Source organism: Hemicordylus capensis, chromosome 6, assembly GCF_027244095.1.
Source record: "Hemicordylus capensis ecotype Gifberg chromosome 6, rHemCap1.1.pri, whole genome shotgun sequence".
Classification (NCBI taxonomy): domain Eukaryota; kingdom Metazoa; phylum Chordata; class Lepidosauria; order Squamata; family Cordylidae; genus Hemicordylus; species Hemicordylus capensis.
In genome coordinates this window covers 128727999-128751799 of record NC_069662.1, presented here as the reverse complement: position 1 = coordinate 128751799, position 23801 = coordinate 128727999, and the positions used below count along the sequence as shown (strand labels likewise).

At 43.4% G+C, this 23801-nt stretch overlaps 1 protein-coding gene and 1 non-coding gene across 11 annotated transcripts in view; one reads left to right on the top strand and one right to left on the bottom strand.

The window, feature by feature from the left end:
• Positions 1–23801, bottom strand: part of ICA1 (islet cell autoantigen 1) — a 98802-nt gene that overhangs the window by 5444 nt on the left and 69557 nt on the right. For 9 of the 10 annotated variants that reach the window (XM_053262942.1, XM_053262945.1, XM_053262950.1 and 6 more), the window contains 5 exons: positions 19889–19983; positions 16210–16259; positions 13930–13992; positions 13793–13834; positions 6687–6962 (listed from right to left, as the gene is read on the bottom strand). In XM_053262942.1, coding sequence (XP_053118917.1) covers positions 6687–6962; positions 13793–13834; positions 13930–13992; positions 16210–16259; positions 19889–19983 — 526 coding nt within the window. The remainder of the gene's footprint in view (positions 1–6686; positions 6963–13792; positions 13835–13929; positions 13993–16209; positions 16260–19888; positions 19984–23801) is intronic. The other variant, XM_053262948.1, reaches the window with a different exon arrangement.
• TRNAT-UGU (transfer RNA threonine (anticodon UGU)) lies at positions 4227–4295 on the top strand. Its single transcript has one exon. It is a non-coding gene; the product is annotated as a tRNA-Thr (tRNA).

Below are 23801 nucleotides of genomic sequence, written 5' to 3'. Positions count from 1 at the left end.
AGTTAAAAAGTTAAAATCTATCAGATAGATGCAGCAGCTAAAATATTAAAATGCCTCTCTAAAGGGAAGGGGCCAGCAGTTTCTTTAGAACCCTGAGGGAAGAATCATGGTGGAACTCTTCTAGAAAGGTGTTCCAAAGTTGAGGGGCCACAACTGAAAAGGCCCTGTCTGTAGTGCCCACCAACTGGATCTCCATTAGTGGCAGGGCCATGAGCAGTGCCTGAGAGGCTAAATGGCAGGTTTGTATGGGTAGATGTGGTCTGACAGATACCCTGGTCCCAAGCTCCGTAGGGCTTTAAAAGTAAAGACCAGCACCTTTAATCTGGCCCAGAGGCAAACCGGTACCAATGAAGCTGCTGCAGGAGGAGTGTAATACCATATTGATGGACACATCTACCATGGTAAGTGCACTACAAAGTAGAGAGAGAGAGAGAGAGAGAGAGAGAGAGAGAGAGAGAGAGAGAGAGAGAGAGAGAGAGAGAGAGAACACAGAAATTTCTGCCAAAGGATATTCCTGTCTGCCTTTTGGGAAGACTAGACCACTCAGTGGTGGGTAAATATGCCAGCAGTCAAAGCAAAAGTGTGAGATCATGCCACTCTAGTGTGTCCTACAGTCCATGCCAGAAGAGGAGCGAAGGGCCAGGAGAGCCCAAAAGCAACTTACATTCAAAGAAGCTCCAACACACATATGGTGCTCTAATGCAATCGACATTATTTCAACATTAGGTGTGCTCCAAATGCACGATCCCACTGTATATTCATTTATTTATTACATTTCTATATACATACATATCTACATACTGTATTTATCTGAATCCAAGTCTAGGTTTTTTGATATTAGAAACTGGGAGGTTATCTTAAATTCAGAGTCTTGTTCCTTTTGAATAAATGCAGGTATAACTTGTCTTTAACCTCTACTTTTAAAGAGGGTCAACTTAAATTCAGAGTCATCTTGAATTTAACATACATACATAACGGTACATACATGCAACACTGAGCTGCATGGAGAAGCATCGTTTTAAGTCAATTGTTTTAGATGACTGTTTGTTAGTTTTTTGTTGTTGTGCACTGCCCAGAGACTTTGGATAGGGCGGTGAAGAAATGTAATAAATAGACAGAGCTCCCTATGGAGCACTGGACTGAGCTCAGAATGCCCAAGGTATACTGCTAATAACGTAGGTTTGCCCAAGATGTTTTTCCCCCATGCATGATTTTATAAATCTATTATTACCCATTAGAGAACTTGTTTTCCAAAAATAGCGGCCTACACGTTACGCTGGCTTAGGAGGGCAGAGCAATATGTTCCTCAGGGACATATTCCTGGCTACAAAAAGAGCTTTTGTGGGGGTGGGGGGAGAAGCCAATATTTATTATTATTTATTTGAAAATCACATTCTCATCCCCTCCACCATGCTGCACAGCAAGCCTTGAGCACTTCTAGTTTACCAGCACCTTGTGAGGGAGAAGCTCTTGCCCCTCCCTCCTAAGCCTGTATAGCATGTAGGTCAATAAGATGGAAACTCACTCAAAGCTGTGGTTTACTGAGTCAGACCACTGATCCACCTTACACTGACTCTCAGCAGTTCTCCAAGGTTTCAGGCAGGTTTGCCAGCCCTACCTGGAAACTTCTGCATGTTAAGCAGATGCTCTACCACTGAGCTATGCCCCCATCCCTAAAGACTTCCAAGAAGCACCTTTCCCCACTCCTTCCATACTGCACTGATGGGATTCTCAACAGCTATATATATCCAAGGAGAAGATTCCATCACTTTTTAACATGCCTACTAGCCATTTGTTCTTGGACACTTTAGCTAAACAGGGTTCTGCTTCGGCTTACCCTAATTCCCATCCATCAAATATCTTTCCCCTCACTTCCAAGTGCTTCTTCACCTTTTCATCAAAAGTCATACACTCCAAGCCCTTTGTCAACCTTTCCTGGATACTCAACAGTCTGCCAATTAAATATAGCCAAGGGCAAATCAGTAGACTGAGCAGAGCCCGCGGGCCATATGTTGTGCAGGCCTGCAGTAGAGCAATCACTTTTTCTTTATCTTGTGTAGGAAGTTTCTGTTGATGCAATCTAAAATGGCATTAGCCTTTTTTTTTTTTTGGTGGGGCAAGGAACAGCACTGTGTTGGTATCATATATGCAGATTTTACAATCCACTGTAACCTTGAAGCACTTCAGTAGGACTCGAACAAGTCGGCTCTTCCACATCTTGACCCAGCACACCCCCTGTTGAACATACACATTTTTCTTTTTTGCACTTGCCACATGACATTTTCTTTATAAGCTTTGGCAAACATTACCACCACATACCACGCCAGGACCCGCAAATGGAACATTTATGGATGTATAATTTCTGTGTTGCCCACTTTAGGAACATCTGAAGCTGCTTTATACCAAGTCAGACCACTGGTCCATCTAGCACAGTACTGTCTACACAGACTGGCAACAGCTTCTCCAAGTTTGCAGGCAGGAGTCTGTCACAACCCTTTCTTAGAGATGCTGCCAGGGAGGGAACTTGGAACTTTCTGCATGCAGGCATTGCAGATACTCTTCTCAGAGTGGCCCCATTCCCTAAAGGGAATATCTTATAGTGCTCAGACCTGTAGACTCCCATTCAAATGCAAACCAGGATAGCCCCTGCTTGGCAAAAGGGACAATTCATTCTTGCTACCACAAGACCAGCTCTCCTTTCTAGTGTGCCAAATGCAGTTGTTTTGTTCATCATCCTCAAAAGCTTTGTGAGGCAGGGCATTAATATGCCTACAGAACGGGCTGGGAACGAGGGCTGAAAAAGTGCAAGTTGTTCAAGGCCAGCAAGAGAGTTTAGGGCTGAGTAGATATTTGGGACTTAAGTCCCCCTGATCCAAAGTCAGCACACACTAGCTGGTGCGGTCAGCTCAGCTGCATGCAGTTGTATTGTTTGCCTGTGTAATCCAGCAGAGTATTGAGAAAGTGTGTTTTTCTTACAAGTTACTCGTCAGAGACCTGCCCTGTTAAACAACCAAGGGAGTATTATAAATGCAAATTCTCACTCATTTGCATGGCTGAAGAACCAACTGTTTTTCAGAGCTGCCATTCATTGTAATGTAAGTGGCTCACTTGCAAAGTACATTAACACAGACTTTGCTTGTTAATTGAAAATGTCTTTCTGCTAGGATTATTTTTCAGCAATCCACTGAATGACTGTCTGGCAGAGAAGGTATTCCGCTCTTGCATATGTTACAGCACTAATCCACAATGCCTGTTAAGCAGAACAGGAAGCTTTGGACTGGGAACTGAGAAGGCCCATGTTCAAATCCCTACTCAACTGTGCACAACCTTCTGCCTCAATTTCTCATCTGAACCTGCCAGTAGCAGCCTATTTCAGAGGCGGACGTGAAGCCAAAATAAATATTCTAAGGCAGTTGCACTAAACACATCTAAGTAAACGAAATAACAAAAGCAAAGCTATTTTGGTGCAACGTCTTCAGCGGCATCATATGTTGGAACAGATAGTGCACTTTTATGAGCTCCCAGGTGCAATCTCTAGCATTTACAGATAAACAATGTGGGTAGCAAGGCTGGGAAAGACCTCTTGACTTGCTCTATAATTAAGCTTGAGTTGTTACTTATAAGCTTCTGATGAAGACCAATGGTCAAAACACATTCAGCAGGTGTGGGGACTGATTTTATATCTACTACTTTTCTATTCGCTGTTTTAAGAAGTCGTGTAAGAACTGGTATGTTATTCTGATTGCTGTGTTGTGAGGTTCTTGTAACATTTCTGTTTATTTCAGCATAAAATTTCTTTGAGCCACAGAGAACTATTGACAGTAACAGGCCAGACAGACCCTTGGCTTATTTCAGTGTGAGGGTCAAGCGGCATGTTCCATAGAACATTCCCCCTATGTATGAATGTTTGTGTCTGCTGGAAAATGCCATTGGGAACAGAGGAAAGGAAGGTGGGGAGAGGAAAGGGCAACCCAAATGATCAGGGGGCTGGAGCGACTGCCCTATGAGGAAAGGCTATAGCATTTGGGCCTTTTTAATTGAGAAAGAGGCTTCCTTGTTCACAGCTCAGTCTCTTAGGGTCAAAGTAGGTATGGCAAGATCCCCTGCACACACAAACACACATTTTTATGTAAAAGAAGCTTTGGGGAACAGTGAGGGGTGGGGAATCTTGATTGAGATTGTGACAATGCAGTGGCACAGGACAAAAGTTAGGACAAAGGGATAGGGCTGTAGCTCAGTGGAAGAGCATCTGCTTTGTCTGCAGAAGGTCCCAGGTTCAATCCCTGGTATCTCCAGGTAGGGCTGAGAAAGACTCCTATTTGAAACCTCGGAGAGTCGCTGCCAGTCAGTGTAGACAAAACTGAGCTAGATAGACCTGTGCCCTGACTCAGTATAAGGCAGCTTCCTATGCTCTATGTTGAGGGGGGCTTATCTCTTTCTTCCTGCACCATCTACCAATTTAACCACCACCACCACCACCACCCACACACACCCCGAAGCTGCTAACTGCCTTGCAGGAGAAAATGAAAATCCCACACATGCGTCTAACCCGCCCCCCCAAGTCCCCCATTCAGAACTTTTAAATAATAATTCAAAAAGCCACAGTTCAGAGCCTCCTTTGGCCCTTTCATGTTTAGCTGAGCTAGCTATAGCTCTTGTAGCGTGCTACACTGTATCATCCTAAAAATTCAATTCTTTGGCTTCATTAAGCACTTAAACAAGATGGAGAAGCCAATTATGGCCCTATCCACAAACCTATTAAGCCCAAGTGCTTGGATTTAAGCCACTGAAGCCCCACAATGATGACCTGCTCTCAGAGAATGCCTGCCAGTCTTGACAAGGTCCCTTTAGCAGCAGCCTTCTATTGCTATTCCAGGCTCTACTATTTTCTTCTACCTGAGGAATGTTAGAGGAATAATTTTCCCATCAACAAATGACAAGCAAACCAACCCACGTTAACACCCTGGAGGAGTTAAGAACCCTTCACACACGTCATCCCTTCACTCTAAAAATAATGAGACAATTTTTCCTTTCACCCTTTACGCCTCCCTCCCACAACCACCATCTGCCCAAGAAACAGCAGAGAGATTAACATAGAATATTGGCAGCAAAGAGGCTGGTCTGCACATGAAGCAACCAGAGCTGTGAATTAATAAAGCAGTTTCATTTTGAGCCTGTTGTGCAGATGCATATATTTCACAACATAAATAGCTAAGTGGTACTTACAGCAGGCAAAAACAGGGAGTTCAGAAGAAAGGGTAAAACCTATGACCATCCTAGTGTCAACAACCCAAGGGAGAGATACACTTCCTAGAGATGCATATTTCCCAGGATACAAGTATAGCCCACTCCCAATGATAATCTAAAGCCATGGTTTAGATCGGGGGTTTTCAGGCTTTTTAAACAAATGTACCCTTTCCATCAGAAAGCTTCAGCTCAAATACCCCATATAAGGAACCAGTTGTGACCCCCAGAAGTAAATTGTGCCAAAGTTGGTGGAAAATAAAATACAAGCGACGTGAATCTGCCCTCAAAGCAGGAAAAAATAAGACACAAGCAAAGGAACAAAAACAAAACCCAACCCCCTAAACCTGCGCTATGGCTTCTTCCTCCCTCCTCCCCTCCTCTGGAACCTCATGGCCAGGGTTCCACAGCATACCCTTAACCTGGCTCTGCCTCTCCCTCCTCTTCTCCACATGACTGGCAGGCTAGATGCTCAGGGTCAGCCCACCCCTCCCTCAGCCGGACTGACAGGCCCGGCAGCAAGGGCAAGGCACTGTCGAACATCAGCCAGCATTTCCCGCCTGCTGAACCTGTCAAGTCAGGCTGAGAGTGGGGTAGGCTGAGCCTGAGCACCTAACCAGCCAGTCACGTGGCGAGGAGGGAGGATTGTGATACTCCTTCCCCTCCTGGAGGGGGAGCCAACAGTGTAGCATGCAAGTGAATCAGGGTGGTGGGCGCGTTCTGTGCACCCAGGATATTCCCAACGAGGCTTTGAAGTACCCCCAGGGGTTCAAGCACTCCGATTAAAACCCCTGGTTTTGAATATGGTGAGCAAACTACAATGAGCCTCCGGCTTACCCAATCCCCCTTTCTCTCCCCTTCCTTCTCTTGCTTTCCATTTAGGAATAAATCACAGTTCCCTGTCACATACAAACTCGGGGAACTGCAGTTTGTTAACTCATTCGTATTAGAACAGACCAGAACACTGAACACAATTAAACCATAGTTTGATATCCTGGTTTGTTCTAAATGTAGCCAGTTGACAAAGCACAGTTCCCTGAGTTTCTTTATAATGGGATACTGCAGTTTGTTCTGAAGATGAAAGCAAAAGCTTCCCCTCCTTTTCTCTCATGGAGGTGAAGGAAGGGGAAGAGAGGAGCACACAAGCCTGAAGCTCACCGGGGCTTACTCACAACAATCAATACCATGGTTTATGTAATAGTCTGAATCAGGAATATGCATGTACATACGTATGCATGCATATGCACACACTCGTCACTGCCACAGTGCTCAGGGTTAGCTTGCTCCACTGGGTCAAATTTAGTTGCCAATCACTGATGGAAAGGGTCAATTTGTTGAGTAATAAGCTGTGTTTTATTGCTCAAAGTTCTTGACATCAGCCGAAGTGCACTGGAAGGGTGGGGTACAAATATCTGAAACAAAACAAACAATCACAAGCCTACCTCGAAGGGAGGACTGCAAATCGTTCATGTTTTGGTCTAAAAGCTGAGAAGGAAGGAAGCCTGATGATGATGGTGGCTGATTGCTCTCCATTTCTCCTACAGAAGAGTTTGTGGCTAGGTCAGCAAGCGGATCCTCTCCAAAGACAGCTGTCCATTCCCTGCTGAATTCGCCGTCATCCAAAGAAGATGCATTCAGAATTTCATTCAGCAATACCATGTCATCCTTATCAGTCGCTTCAGGCTCCAAGGCATTAGCAAGCAGGTCCTTTGACGCTGCTGGAAAAGTAGGAGCACAAATAGTAAAAGATCAAGTAAAACAAAAGGAGGAGTACATCTGAGGAATGTCCATCCAGATCCACCATGACGACGCAGGTGTAATTAGTTCCATTCAAAGGGAGTGATGGAGCTAGATATTCTAACCATCCTTCCACTTCTTGAATTATGCAGGTTAGTTGAGAATTCTGTCTGGACTTTTATGATTTTGCACCTGTCATACTAACCTCTATAGATGTGATGCAACAATTTATTCTTTGACAGTTGTTAAATGCAGTCACTTTCATTTTTACCCACCCCAAAAACCCCAGATTAAAACAGAATAACTATTCTGGCTTATCATCCAAACCCCAAAACTTGGTTTTCCCATAGTAGTCCTTGTTATAGGAGGTGTGATTTAATATGAACAACGGACAGAAAGCTTCTGTAGCCTCTTGTAAATCTAGAGAAGCCAGTGGTTCATTATTTATTTATTTATTTATTTAACTTCTATACCGCCCAAACTTTCATCTCTGGGCGGTTAACATAAAACAATTAAAACACATATAAAAACTTAAAACAATGCAACAATTTAAAATCAGCCATAAAATTAAAAAACAGCTTTTTTAAAAAAAGCTGTGAAAGCTTGGGGGAAAATTTTTCAGATGTTTTTTGAAAATTGCCAGAGATGCGGAGGATCATATCTCAGCAGGAAGCACATGCCACTATCTCGGGGCAGCAACCAAGGCGGCCCGTCTCTGCGTAGCCACCAGACAAGTTGGCGGTAACTGGAGACGGACCTCCTCAGATGTCCTCAATGGGTGGTGTGGCTCATAGTGAAGAAGACACTCTCTTAAATACTCAAGGCCTAAGCCGTTTAGGGCTTTATAAGTTACAACTAGCACTTAGTATTTTTCCCGGAAATGTATCGGTAGCCAGTGAAGCTGCATCAGCAGAGGAGTAATGTGGTCTCTCTGAGATGACCCAGAGACCAGCCTGGCTCTGTGCCAAAAGCTATAAGCCACCAATTCTTAACAGGGTTAGCACTGCCACATGGAAAGCTTTAAAGCAGCCACTCTGTAGAAAGTGGTTGTACAACTCTACCCTGAGAAGCTGGCTCAGCCACAAAGTTTCTGACCCTAAGTATGCCTGTTGCAACAGCTGCCAGCACCCCTGATGACTTATTGAACCATCACTGATTCCATTGCTGCTAGCTCTAAAACTAGTTCCCAGGTTGAACCCCAAGGCCAAGTGTCAGTTAAACAGAGGAGTAAAACTGAGCCTGTAAAAAAGTGACGGTACCAGATCTACAACAAGGTTCTGAGCAGTCCCTACGAGGAAATCCTTGCAGGAAGAGATTAGCTCAGTCAAAAGATAAAAACACTGAAATAAGGGTTCAGGCTCTGTTCACACCTGACCACCTGGGTCCCTTATGGAGCTGGGCACCATTTGCATAAGGGATTAGAGTTGGATCATGCTGCAGTAATATCGTGAAACAGAGTGCCCTCTATTTCATGCAGATCTGCTACCCCTGCCAAAGTTTGCAGGCTCATATCAGCTGTCAACTCTACCTTGGCCAAGGTTGTTTTGACTCCCTCATAAGGAAGCATGCTGCAGAAGACTGTCACACTGGGGTTGTTCCCAGGTGATCATTACTTCTGTCTCCTATCAATAAAATTATGCACTCCAAATTTGAAACTGGCACTCCAGTTCGAATCTGGATCCTCGTATTGAGCATAGATAACAGTGTGCCTTTGCTTTCCCCCCTCCAGCTCTGTCTTTCTCCGAATGTGTGCCAGGATGTTGTACATACTTCCAATCTCAATGTGGCTGCCTGGGGGCATCGACTGGCTTTCATCTAGCTTTACTGCTTCTTGTATACTCCAGAAAATGGAATTTAACAAGAACTGTGTCTGGGGGGTGAGGGGGGGATGGAGCAGAATCTCAGAATCAGAACAAAAACTGCAATCGGGCAGGGATCCGGTACAACTCAGCACTGTTTCCAGCCAGGCTTGAAAGTGCTTCAAGTTTTGTTCCATAAGTGCCCCAACACATAGGATGCCAAGTATTCTAGGAAAGCTTTTCCATTAGGTTTCCTCCCATTGTTGCATCACTGAGGCAACAATGAGTAGCTTACTTCAAATAAGTGTTTAACACAACACAATAGACAGCTTTCTTTGTAAAGCTTTGGTTGGCCAGGTAGCCTACTGTGAACTCAAATTCGCCACACACAAAACAGCAGAGATCATAAACACTTGTAATGAGTTGGGCATATCAGAAACATATAGATAAATGAATCTTTTGAAGTACAAGGGTCACTCCGGCCACAACAGCAGGTTTTACTTAAAAGTGATAGCCTTCTTTGAGAAGACCTTTCTTTTAAAGATCACAACACAGAGTGAAGCAACTGGGAGTGTGAAGGAGGAGAGGCAGGGGACAGAGCTGACTTTTAAACAAGCTTATGAGTCAATACCACATGGGAGAATAATAACCACCTATGCATTATGAATAAAACCAACTAAGATGAAAGGAAGCAGCAGCTTAAATTTTTATCAAATACCCACAAGAAGAAGAAAGATTATCTAAGATGTGAGCTTTTCGTTTACATCTTCAAGCTCTCCTTACAATCAAGGAAGCGAACAACTTAAGAAGTCAACGATAGGGATGCTCCCAATATAAGCTGCCAGGTGTATCAAAATGGCAGCCATGAAACTCACTGGTGACTCTGGGCCAGTCACTTATCTCTCAGCCTAACCTACCACACAGGGTTGTTTTGAGGATAAAAATCACTATGTACACCATGCTGAGCCCCTTGGAATAAGAGTAGGATATACATGTAAAACTAACTGAATAAATAAAATCCCAGCACACAAAACTTGGTATCAACTGGGTGGAAAAAGCTGGTAGCACCTGCCATATTCATTCATTCATTCACTCCCTTGGGATCATGATTTACTTTATTTTTAGCCTGTCCTTCCTCCAAGGAGTTCAGTGTGGCATACAGTACATGGTGCCCCTCCCCCCCCATTTAATCCTCCCAAGAACCCATGTGGTAGGCTAGGCTGAGGGACAGCAACAAGTCTAAGGTAACAAAGTGGGCTTCTTCACTTGAGTGAGGATTTGAACCTGGGTCTTACCAGTCCTGGTCTGACACACTGACTTCACTGGCTGACTTCCAGAGCAATACACCACTTTTGGAAACAACAGGTTACTCATCTCGAACTTTGGTTCTTCTAGTGCTCATCTGTACTTTTACATCAATGGGCTTTGTGCCTGCGCAGAGACCTCGATGGAACCTAACAAGCTTGATTCTCCTGCTTTTGGTGGGAACCCCACCCCTAGCCGCTATATGCGGCTGCGCCACTCCTCATCCCCTCAGTTGTGGAGTCCACATTCAGGAGACCCTGTGGGGAGGACGGGAGGGCTTAAAAAAGTACAGATGACCACTAGAAGAACCACAGTTACAGGTGAGTAACCTGTTGTTCTTCAATGTGGTCTCTGTCTTTTACACCAATGGGCGCATAACAAGCTAGCACCCAAGGAGGAGGGAAGAAACAAAGCAATATGCAATCTGCCAGAATCATTTATTTCAGAAATAAGTACATCAACTGAAAATGGACTGCAGGACACTCAAGCCAAATACAGCATCATTCCGTGCCCTGGCATCAATAGTATAATGGCGGATAAACGAATGGGGCGAAGCCCAAGTAGCCGCTTGACAAATAGTGTCCAAAGGGACTGCACGATCAAAGGCAAGAGAGGCCACCATGGACCTGACTGAGTGGGCCTTAACTGCTTACATGCCAATTTATAACACAGCTCAATTGTTGAAACTATCCATCTGGACATAGATTGAGCAGAAACTTGGAGGCATTTACGAGGCCCATCATAGAGAACAAACAGGGAAGGAGTTTTTCTCCACTCAGCAGACCTCTGGACATAGAAGGATAATGCCCTTCTAATATCCAAGTGATGTAACCTACACTCTGCATCAGAGGAAGGGTCCTGGAAGAATACAGGCAGCGTAAGCAGCATGGAACGATGGAACATAAAGACCACCTTAGGGAGGAATTGTACATCCGTCCGAAGCACCACCTTGTCTTTGTGAAATTGCAGGTAAGGTGGATCAACTCTTAGTGCCCGTAATTCACTCACCCTCCTTGCGGAGGCGATAGCCACCAGAAAAGGCAACCTTCCAGGTAAGGAGACGGAGATCAATTGAAGCCAAAGGCTCAGAGGGAGGCTGCATCAATCCAGTCAGAACCACAGACAGATCCAAGGTTGGTGACATAACAGGATCATCAGGAAAACTCTTAACTACCGGGTCTTTAAACCATGAAGCCTGGGTTGCTGGAGAATGTGCCACAATGGCAGCCAAATGTACCATAAGGGACAACAGCTTTAGACCAGACTCCTTAAGTGAGAGTAGATAATTACAGACATCCTGTACAGAAGGGTTATACACATCAAACCCATGCAGGCTAGCAAAGGAACTGAAACAAGTCCACTTATGGTCATAGGATTTTCTAGTGGACTGCTTCCTGGCCACAACTAAAATGTCCCTTAGTCTTGGTGGGAAGTCGGCAGGACCTTCCAGGCCTTCAGATGAAGGGCCCGCACATTTGGGTGGAGCACCCGACCCCCCTCCTGTGACAGCAGGTTTGGCCAAGCTGGGAGGCATATCCAAGACACTGCCAGCCGCCTCAGGGCTGGAAACCAAGGCCTTCTGGGCCACCAAGGGGTTATCACGATGGCCCTGGCCCGCTCCAATCTCAGTTTGCTCAGCACCCTTGGAATGATCGGGACTGGGGAAACAGGAACAGAGGAAACAGGTACAGTAGAAGGCCCGTCCAAAACAGGATGAAGGCATTGCCTAAAGAGCCCTCGCCCTCCCCTCCTTGTCATATTGTCCATTTGGACTGTCACCAAGTAACCCACAATTACTGGCAAGAACCCCTTGAGTGCATTGAATATGGCCAGCAACTCTAAGTAGTAGATGTGTCGAGTCCTTTCCCTGGGGGACCAATGTCCGCTCAGGTGAGCAGAGGCATGATGGCATCTTGTCATTAAAATAATGCTCTTAATATTGATCTATTGTCACTTCATTATTCCTTGATAGGAATAATGGAAGTTAACAAGTTAGTTAAAACATTTTCTGCTAAATTTACCTAATCTTTGTTACAAGTGGAATTACACTTATTGAAATTTTGTTCTCATGCTCCCTCATACATCTCCTACTGAAGGTGAGGGGTGGGGGTGGAGGATTAAGCAGTGTAAATTAACTGTTAACAATCAAAACCAGTTCATGCACTTTTCAGGAAGATAATCTTGCCTTTCTGGAGTTCACTGACAGAAAGCATTACCTCACGAGTACACAAGAACAGCCCTGTTGGATCAGGTCCAAGGCATATCTAGTCCAGCATCTTGTTACACACAATGGCCCACCGGATGCCTCTGAGAAGCCCACAGGCAAGAGGAGAGGGTGTGCCCTCTCTCTTGCTGTTGCTCCCCGGCAACTAGTATTCAGAGGCATGTTGGCTCTGAGGCTGGATGTGGCCTATAGCCACCAGACTAGTAGCCATTGATAGACCTATCCTCCATGAATTTGTCTAAGCCCCTTTTAAAGTCAAGTAAAACTCAGTTCACAGTAACTTCTAATGTGGTGACATCATTAAAAGAGGATTTAACATTTCACATGGTGGATACTTCTTATGAATGTGTAACCATGCAGTGGCAGCTGATAATTACCACATCAGGGGGAAAGCTTGAGCTAGTGGATTCCTTTACAGAGTGAATATTAGACATCATCATATGTGGGGGTTGTGTCATAAGAAATGTAACTAGAAAGGCATGGGATGACTTCATCATGTCAAAATCATCTATGGTAATCCAACATCAGAAGCCAGCAATAGTGGAAGAATTGGCACAGCAAATCTCACAAAAAGATGAAATGCTCCCACAACAAAAGTAATTACAGTCACACCAACCACTAGGGTTCCGTCCTGGCAAAACTTCGCCATTGGCAAACTTGTTGTTGGCAAGGCATTAAAGTCTATGGGAAACGGGGGTTAGGGGGACCACGACTGCAAAAAGACTTAAAGGAAAAAATCCCACCATCCAAAAAAACCCAAAAAAAACCCACCCTAAAAAAAAGGGGGGCGGCTAAAAAAACCCTGTAATGTTGCCAAGGGTCACCAAGAAAAATGAGCAGATTGAACCTCTGGACATTTTTTGAGGCCCCCCCCCCCAATCACTCAAAGACATTTTAAATTGGCAAGTTACAGCAAGGCCAGCAAGAGGAATGAGCAGATCGAACCTCTGAACCCCGCAAAATTGCTGAACCGCCCCATCACTAAAAAAAGACCTCGCCAGTCGCAGATAGTCAGGTCACAGTTGGCAAGACCTGTCACAATTTCCTATTCGCATATACTCAAAACCACAGTTGGTAAAAACTATGGTTGGCAAGGGATGACTGTACTCACACGTCCATTATGGAACAGATGACTGCCCACAAACACACACAGTTGTGATGGCTTACTGAAATTTAGTTGGCAAAATATGCCCGACTAAAAACCCAATAGAAGAGTATGTTGCTTACAACGTTTAATATCACAGAAACTGACAGACAAACTCTATTACCACTGCAGTAAGTGAGGAAGGGGATACTTTTCTATCCTGATCTCATATTGAACCACCACAATCAGAAATGAATTTTATTTCACATCCCATAAGCACCTAAAGTAGATGATCACACTGAAAAATAGCTAACCTTTTATATTATGAAGATTAGATTATACTATGTTTAGTGTCACTTTTCAGAACTGAGAAAAGAGCCAGACAAAAAGATTACATACCATTTTCCTCAGGTTTCAAGTCTAGTAAATCATCTATAGCTCCTAAAAAGGCAAAGTACAAAGAAAATCACTGATCCATTGACTCTTCTGTGCATTTCATACTTACAATGATGTTTTTCTTAGTCTAGAAAACATACCTGGATTCTCTTGATGGCTGAAGTTCTCTCCCAAAGTACTCAGTATGTCCTTCGTATCTTCTGCTGTAACCCAAATATTTACTAGGTCAAATCAAATCCAGCAGAGACATAGCTTCAATAGTTGAATGTACACCTGTACTGTCAAAATGTCATACTTAAGCTGTTTGTGATGGTTTCAGGTTTTTAATCCAGTAACCTATTAAGATCTTTCAAAGTAAGGAGGTGCACGAACCGAAGTTAGAGCACTGGTTCAGCACCAAACCAATTCGTATAAGGTCCGAACCAGTTCAGAGCCATGGGGAGGGGAGCAGCGAGCGGGAGCTTTAAGAAAGAGGAGAGCAGGTCCTCACTTGCTCTCCACTGCCCCATGCAGCCTCTGCTGGGGCGACGCTCATCCCAAGTACCAGAGTGTGGCACAGGTTTGCGTGGTCAGCATGGTGTTGCTGGCCATGCAAATAGCGTCCACGCATGTGCGGATGCCATGTGCATGCTGGCACCACGCGCAGGTACTTGGGACGAACACTGCCCCAGCAAGAAGCTAGATGGGGCGGTGGAGAGAGGTAAGGACCTGCTCTCCTCTTTCTTAGAGCTCCGACTCACCATTCCCCTCCGTGCAGCGCTGAACCAGTGCTCGAACCTCAGTTCATGCACTTCCTTATACCAAATTCTATTATGAAAGGATATTTCACAAAATAATGAACCATATGTCATCTAGCCATTGCTTAGTAGACCATTAGCAGGCAGAATCCAACTTCTTCCCAATGCAAAACTTGTGTCACAAAAACAGGCTCTGTATTAGGTGGAACACCATCTCAAGGGAGACTAGATCAGTTCCAAATACACTGAGTCAGTTACCAAGTTTAATAATTTAAGGAAGTGGTAACTGATAAAAGCAACATTCTAATTTCCCCCTTTTCACGTCCCTCCCAGCTTAACTAACCCACCATGAGGTGGAACATTGCACAATTAAAATCACGGTGCAAAAAAGAGAAGAAAAATGGCATTCCTACTTTGGGTAAAAATCTTCTACAGATAGATAAGTCATTCTTGAAAATATATTTAGTGAAATTAATGCCCCAAGAGCTGAACTGTGCTTTCCCTCAATCTCTAGCATCAATGTGGTTTGGAAACTATAGTACTGTACCTCAGTTCAAGTTAGGGAATGGGCTGTGTTATGAAAATATCCCAAAGATGAAGAACTTTTTATTGGCTGGTCCTTTTGCCTAACTGATAGGGACTGCCTCACTTTCCAATTAATTATCTATTCATTAAAGTGTGGTTGGATTAAAATGACTTGACAATTTAAGGCAGCCTTGAAGTTAGGCGCTCATCTGGGATAAGTGAAAACTGGAACTACTACTCTAATTCTACCGCTGCTGTGAGTATACAGTATGTACTCTCATTTGCCAGAAAAGTGCATACATGGGGGGATGGTAGAGTTTCAGCAGTGCAAGGGTGTAGCGAGGTTCCCAGAAGCCCGGGGACAAGCCACCAAAGCCATAAAGTGGGTCGGCCACACCTCTTCCTGCTACAACATAACAACAACACAGGGGGCGTGGCTGGAACGAACATGCGGCAGTCTCTCATTCATTCAATCCGCCAGCCACATTCTCTGCATCATGACGATGCAGGGAAAAGCGTTGGCCAGGGTGTGGTAGTGCCCCTGCCTCGAGGAGGATGGGTGGGAAGTAGGGTTGGGGTGGGGGAAGGGGTCATCGAGCAGAGCGTGAGGGGGGACCTTGGCAGCCCACCTGGCCCTGTGGCCCAGGGACAACTGTTGCCCCCCTCATTCCACTGTCCCTATGCACATGGTCCAGTACTTCTGAAGAAACCAAGCAGAGTCCTGACTCCCGTGGCTGCTTTAGCAGGGGTCTTGGACTCTTTTTCTCCTGGAAAGTAGCAGGAAGAGAGTGTTTCACGGGGGCCATGCAAAGCAGTAAAAACAGGCAGAAGGATGTAGAGCAGAGAGACAATTTTCTCTCTACTGCTTTTCTCTGTAAAAGCACAGAGGGTAGGGTAGAGAGACAATTTTCACTTTTCAAGGTGCCTTTATGGGTGTTAAATAAAATTTCTAACCTCTGCTCTCAATTGATTTCATGTGTTTTAGACTTCTAGAGTTGGAATCAAAATTAGCTTGCAAAAGTTACTTTGGTTTATATTATATAGTCTTACTCAGAGTGTTGCAAAAACAAAATATTCACACTGTGTCACTTAAAACAACCCAGAAACATGAAGCTTACTTGGCATTTGAAAGACATAATATTAAAAAAAATAAAATACCTGCATTGGCCAATTCCTTGGTGTGGCTTTCATCATCTAATGAAATCAACCTTAAATTGGATGAAAAACAAGAAGTATCTTTTATGCATTGGTATATCACATTATTGGGGGTGGCGGAAAATAAATAACAAAGCTACGGATGCCTGCTGCTCATTTCAGTTTTCCGGAACAAACAGGATGCCATGAAATTTAGATGTTGGTATTTTGGTCCTTTCTTTAAAAACAAAATTTGTGAATTAGTGAAAATGCTTGAGACTTTATCACTTGCAGCACAAGTTCCAGGTCATAAGAACATAACAACAGCCTTGCTGGATCAGGACCAATGTCCATCTAGTCCAGCATCCTGTTTCATACAGTGGCCCACCAGATGCCGCTGGAAGCCACAGGCAGGAGTTGAGGGCATGCCCTCTTTCCTGCTGTTACTCCCCTGCAACTGGTACTCAAAGACATCCTGCCTTTGAGGGTGGAGGTGGCCTATAGCCCTCCAACTAGTAGCCAATGATAGACCTCTCCTCCATGAAGTTATCCAACCCCCTCTTAAAGCCATCCAAGTTGTTGGCTGTCACCACATCTGGTGGCAGAGAATTCCACAAGTGGATTATGCGTTGTGTGAAAAAGTACTTCCGTTTGTTGGTCCTAGATTTTCTGGCAATCAGTTTAATGGGATGACCCCTGGTTCTAGTGTAATGTGAGAGGGAGAAGAATTTCTCTCTATACACTTTTCCCACACCATGCATGATTTTATAGATATCTATCATGTCTCTCCGCAGATATCTTTTTTATAAACTTAAGGTCTAATCTTAAGAGTCCTTGTGTCAGCAAATATGAACTGTTATCCGAGTGCAACATTATAAACCAGTAACATTATGTTACACCACCTAATGGCGTAGCGGGAAAGGACTTGCCTACCAAACATGAGGTTGCTGGTTCCTATATTGGGCAGCAGCAATATAGGAAGATGCTGAAAGGCATAATCTCATACTCAGTGGGAGATGGCAATGGTAAACCCCTCTTGTATTCTACCAAAGACAATCACAGGGCTCTGTGGTCAACAGGAGTTGACACCGACTTGACAGCACACTTTACCTTAAACATTATGCTTGCCTTTCAGACAGCAAAAAGACAGGAGGAAGGGTGAATATGTGGCTCAAAGGGGTAAACGGGTTCGGCTGATCTCATGATGTGGGAAGTCTTCACATGAAACATGCATTTCTCAAACAGGATTGTGGTCAGGAGAGTTTGGAGACCTTTTCAGAAATTAAGATCCCCCCATCTCCTAAACTGTATTTGTAATCTTGGTGATTTCACCCCAGAGTCGTTCTGTTCAGTCTTCACTGAGACATTCTAGATATTTAGAACTCTTTTTGCTTTTCTTCTAAAGTTTAAAGAGAGGCAAAGTTATTCCGTTTTCTTTGGAGGAACACAAAATCTCCTCTCTTTGACCTTGTACAGAGTGGCCTGCAGAGCCCTCGAATAAGCATGAGAACTGGTTACATGGCAACTGATGAACCGGCTTGGCAGGGATCACTGCTCTACTATGCTTGCTGTCACACTGTGATCTTATCTGAACCATGAGCCAAGCACTGAAGACAGATCAGCTGTTCCTTTAGCTCTGTAAGAGGAACAGAGTCGCAGTGGGGTTACAGAAGTTTTTGGAAAACAACTCTGAGGCGAGGCAGAACTGAAGAGGGAGGAAGGAAATCTGGAAAAAGGTGGCTCCAGGAATAATACTGCTTTATTAGACTCTTCTTTTTTGCATTAGAGGGATAGAGGAGAAGAAGGTGATCCACATGAAATGTTAAGCAACTTAATATATCAGAAGGAAAAGAAAGTTGGAATTAGTCAGCTCAATTGTGTTCTTTTTGATGTCCGTGGTCCTCGGAAGTGCTTTCACTAACTGGACCCTCCATCTCTAGGAAGAGGCTCCAGTGTAAGGACTTTCTTCATAGTAGCCACTGAGAACTGCTCATACACAGCTAAATATGGCATTTAAGTGAGCGCCATTTTTGATGCAGACATGCCCTGAATAGCATATATTGCCACACAACAGTTGATGGATTCAGCTGATGTGAAAATGGCCATCTCCAAAATTTAGTTGCTTTCAAGTATCTAAATATCCAAAACAAGAATACTATGATCAGTATGTTGCTTTTTAATGATTCTGGATCAGTATGTTGTTTTGTAATTACTGAAAACATTTCCAATATTTTTTTAGAAGAAAGGTGGGTTAGCCACACAAAATGGCCAGCACTCAAAGTTTGTGAGAACCGGTTTTTACCTCACCTTGGAACATTCAAAACAACAGCTGGCAGTGGAATTATATCTATGCCCATATCCTCATCTCTGATTCTCAGTGTTTCCATAGAAGAGGGATCATATCTCTTCCTCCTTTTCTCCCCGTGTCCTGACCAGCCAACTACCAAAGGTTAAGATACAGCCCATCTGTATATTCCTCTTGACACCAGTAACTAAAATCCCACCAGGCTCAATTCTCAAGGTATACTCTTACAGAGGACTTGCTGCTGTACTGGATTACTTGCCAAACCCTGTATAGATTACAGAAGCTAATCAGTGCTTAAAGTGAGCAATGGATCAGTTCCAACTCTTTTGTGCAAGAGGAATGCCAAGGGAGGGAGACAAAGAATGGAACAGGCACATTTCTCCTATATGATATAAGGTGTTCACTGCTTTTCACAAAACTTGTTTAATTATTCCATTTTAAAACCTACCTTTCCCCCAAAGCTTTCAGGACAGTATAAATGGTTCACCACCACCCTTCCTTCATTTTATCCTCAAACAAACCTGTGAGATAGGTTAGGCTGAGAGAAAGCGACAGGCCCAAGGTCACCCAGGAAACGCCACGGATGAGCAACTATTTGAACCACTTCTCCAGTCCTAGTCTGACATTCTAACCACCTTGACTTGCTAATGTTGATGAAGGGATGAAAAAATTGATAAGTTCTGATGGCAGCACTCAATCCCACCCCAGAGTCAGCAAATAGGCAGACTGAAGTCTAACTTGCTTATCTGACTCAGAGGGACATCCATGGAGAAACACAAGCCATGTTTCATGAAATCAAAACTCATGTGGATTTTGCATTCTGACATGTTTTTCCAATGTGTTCTTCCATTAAAGAAAAAAAAGCATTATGTTGTAATCGGCTTTCAGAGAAAAAGGACTAGTCATGAGAGACTCAGCTAAGAAATTCAAAAGTTCAGGGTGGAAGGGATTCTACTATTTAGAATCTACTATTTTCTTTTTTAAGCAGAGCAAGATTTTGTGGTCTGATCAAAACATGCAAAAAATGTAGCTCAGTGATGCTTCCACCTCTTCTACAAGATGTGCATCACTTAAATATCAGATGCCTGCCACACATTGGTATTAGGAAATATAGTTCTTACAGACACAAGCAATGATCTGAAAATACAAGGGGTATCAGCTCATATAAGCAGGGCAACTAGAAGTCAGAGCGAAAGAAGGCTAAAGAGAAAGCCTGAGGTGTAACCATTGACTGTAGGTCTGCACATTTACTGCTTTGATAATTATTAGCTTATTTGATCATTGCATTTACAGTTAAAAATATGAACTTCTTTTCAATGGCAAAGATAAAACGAATCTGCAAGCCCAACACCATCTAAATTAATTTTTTTGTTACAAGATGTATATCACAGAACTTACTGACTCTGCTGATCATCCGATTTGGTGTTCTCTAGCTGAAATCCATCCTCCTTTTCTTCACTTTCTGTTAGTTTATTCACAGGTTCCTGTAAACTCTAGGTCCATGACAATCCATACATGAAAAAGAACACACAAAGTCGAACAATAAGGAATGCAGAAACACCTGGAAGTTTCAACTGAAGAACAAAATGCTCAATAAAATAGTTAATAATAAAAAAGAAGAGAAGAAGAAAAGTTGCATTAAACAGAAGTGCCATAGTGATGGGAACTACTTCCTATTATATAAAGGGGGCGGGGGGGGGGGAAAGAATTCCCCCATAGCATAAAAGATCAGCAAATAAATTAACCAAAGAATTACTAGATTGGATATGGAGTAGGAAACACACAGACCAGTACTATACATTTGCATCAGGTGCTACATGGCAGCAAAGCGAAATCTGGCAAGCAGGCAGGGATCTTACATCATGTGTCTTAATAAGTACTATTACTACTAGGCAAAAAGTATTGAGGGCAGCATTAACGTTTATGGCTCCAATGGATGAGTTTCTTAAAAGTCTACAGCTTCTCCTCTTCCACCTGCCAATGTGTAGTACAGAAGCATCACACAGGAAGAAACCACTGATGCTGAAACATCAATGGCTGTCATGACACCAAACACTTGGAATGGACCTCTGCATAATTGTGAAGATGGCCATTTGAAGAGAGCCAGTGTGGTGTAGTGGCTAGTGCTGGACTAGGACCGGGGAGACCCGAGTTCAAATCCCCGTTCAGCCATGATACTAGCTGGGTGACTTCTCAGTCACCCAGTCACCCAGTCACTTCTCTCTCAGCCTAACTTACTTCACAGGGTTGTTGTGAGGAGAAACCTAAGTATGTAGTACACCGCTCTGGGCTCTTTGGAGGAAGAGTGGGATATAAAATGTAAAAATAAAACAAAATAAAAAATTTGGTGCATCTGACAAAGCAGGCTCTGACCCACAAAAGCTCATGTATTTTGAGCCACAATGTATTTGGAACCACAATATATTTGGTTCCACAAGGTACAATAAAGGTGCCACCAGGCAGGTATTTTCCCCAGAGTAACATGGCTACTCCTCTGGAAAGTATCTGTGTTGTGCCTTTATTGATATAACAGACTTTTGCCCCGCTCTTCAAGTGAAAAACCTCCAAAAGCAGCTAAAAAGTTTAAAATCATAACCATAACAAATAAAACAAGACAAGAGGAGCAATATAAGAAGACTATTACATAAGAACAGTAGCCGCAGAAGAGATCTCAAGGACAAGATGGTATCCATCCAAGAGTTATGAAGTCATAAACAATCTAGAAGTTGGGGTAAGCAGTGAAGAGGCCAAATGTGCAGACAACACTAAACTATTTAGGGTAGTGAGATCCAGAACAGATTGTGAGGAGCTCCAAAAGGAGCTATCAAAACTGGGAGTGTGGGTGACAAAATGGCAAATGCTGTTTAATGTAAGCAAGTGTAAAGCGATGCATATTGGGGCAAAAAGCCCCAACTTCATGTATATACTGAAGGGGTCTGAATTGTCAGTGAATGACCAGGAGAGAGATCTAGGGGTTGTGGTAAACAGCTTGTTAAAAGTGTCGACTCAGTGAATGACAGCTGTGAAAAAGGCAAATTCCATGGTATGGAGTTAGGAAGGAGACTGAAAATAAAACTGCTAATATTACAGGTGAAACTCGGAAAATTAGAATATCGTGCAAAAATCCATTAATTTCAGTAATGCAAATTAAAAGGTGAAACTGATATATGAGACAGACGCATTACATGCAAAGCGAGATAAGTCAAGCCTTGATTTGTTATAATTGTGATGATCATGGCGTACAGCTCATGAAAACCCCAAATCCACAATCTCAGAAAATTAGAATATTACATGGAACCAAGAAGACAAGGATTGAAGAATAGAACAATATCGGACTTCTGAAAAGTATAAGCATGCATATCTATTCAGTACTTGGTTTGGGCCCCTTTTGCAGCAATTACTGCCTCAATGCGGCGTGGCATGGATGCTATCAGCCTGTGGCACTGATGAGGTATTATGGAAGACCAGGATGCTTCATTAGCGGCCTTCAGCAATTCTGCATTGTTTGGTCTCATGTCTCTCATCCTTCTCTTGGCAATGCCCCATAGATTCTCTATAGGGTCAGGTCAGGCGAGTTTTCTGGCCAATCAAGCACAGTACACTGTATACTTTTCAGAGGTCCGATATTGTTCTATTCTTCAGTCCTTGTCTTCTTGGTTCCATGTAATATTCTAATTTTCTGAGATTGGAGATTTGGGGTTTTCATGAGCTGTACGCCATGATCATCATCACAATTATAACAAATTAAGGCTTGACTTATCTCGCTTTGCATGTAATGCGTCTGTCTCATATATCAGTTTCACCTTTTAATTTGCATTACTGAAATTAATGGACTTTTGCACGATATTCTAATTTTCCGAGTTTCACCTGTATAATGCCCTTATACAAATCTATGGCGTGGCCACACTTGGAGTACTGTGTGCACTTCTGGTCACTGTATCTTAAGAAGGACACTGAAGAACTGGAAAAGGTGCAGAAGCGGGCAACCAAGATTATCAGGGGCCAGGAGCACCTTCCTTAAGAGGCAGGACTACAGCATCTGGGACTTTTTAGTTTGGAAAAGAGGCGACTATGGGGAGACATGATAGAGGTATATAAAATTATGCATTAGAGAGAGTGGGCAGAGAAATGTTTCTCCCTCTGTCACAACATGCTATAGGCCACCTCCAAACTCAGAGGCAAGACGACTCTAAATACCAGTTGCAGGGGAGCAACAGCAGGAGAAAGGGCATGCCCTCACCTCTTGCTTGTGGACTTCTGAGGCAACTGGAAAAGATGCAGTAACTGGCCCTATCCACCCCCAGCACAGTACCTCCAGTGACTGTTGCTGGTGTCTTTCTTAGGTTTCTTTTTAGATTGTGAGCCCTTTGGGGACATGGGTCCATTTATTTATTTGTTATTTCTCTGTGTAAACCGCCCTGGGCCATTTTTGGAAGGGCAGTATAGAAATCGAATGAATGAATGAACGAACGAACTGGTGGGCCACTGTGTGAAACAGGATGCTGGACGAGATAGGCCTTGGGCCTGATCCAACAGGGCTGTTCTTATGTTCTTAAAATAGCCAGTTATCTTACTACAGAGCACAGCATCTAATACAAATACAAACACGATGAATACATATATATTGATTTTTTTTAACAGAAGTTCGCAAAGCAGTTTACATAGATATAAATAAATAAATTAAATGGCTCTCTGTTCCCCAAAGGGCTCACAATCTAAAAAAGAAACCTAAGAAAGACACCAGCAATAGCCACTGGAGGGATGCTGTGCTGGGGATGGATAGGGCCAGTTGCAGTAACTGTTGTCTAAGAGGACAATATCTTTGCTTGGCACCAAAAAGACCCCAGGTGAGCATCTCTGGGCAGAGCATTATAAAAGTAGGCTGTCACCACCAAGATGGCCCTCACATGGCTTACTGCCTGCCTCACCAATAAAGTTGCGGTGTGTGTGTGTGTGGCGGGGGAAGACCACAAAAACGTACCTCAGAGGAGGATCTTAGTATGGTCACTCTAGGATCTATCTACTAGGTAAAAGACATTGCTGCTCAAAAGACTGTTAATCATATTGTCACTTCGTAAGTTTCATTTTTGCTCATTCATTCTTGAAGAAATTGATCAGGGTGTTTAAAAGAGCCTAAAATTGCTCTTCCAATATGTACTTAAGTTTACTGGACAGCATCCATACTAAATTACTCCTGAGGAATCCTACTGAAATTAAGTAGTCCTTTAGAGTAACTCCTGAGTACTACTTAGTTTGGAAGCTGCTCACTATTTCATTTTCAGCCCATTTAAAATAAAGGATTTTTGGAGAA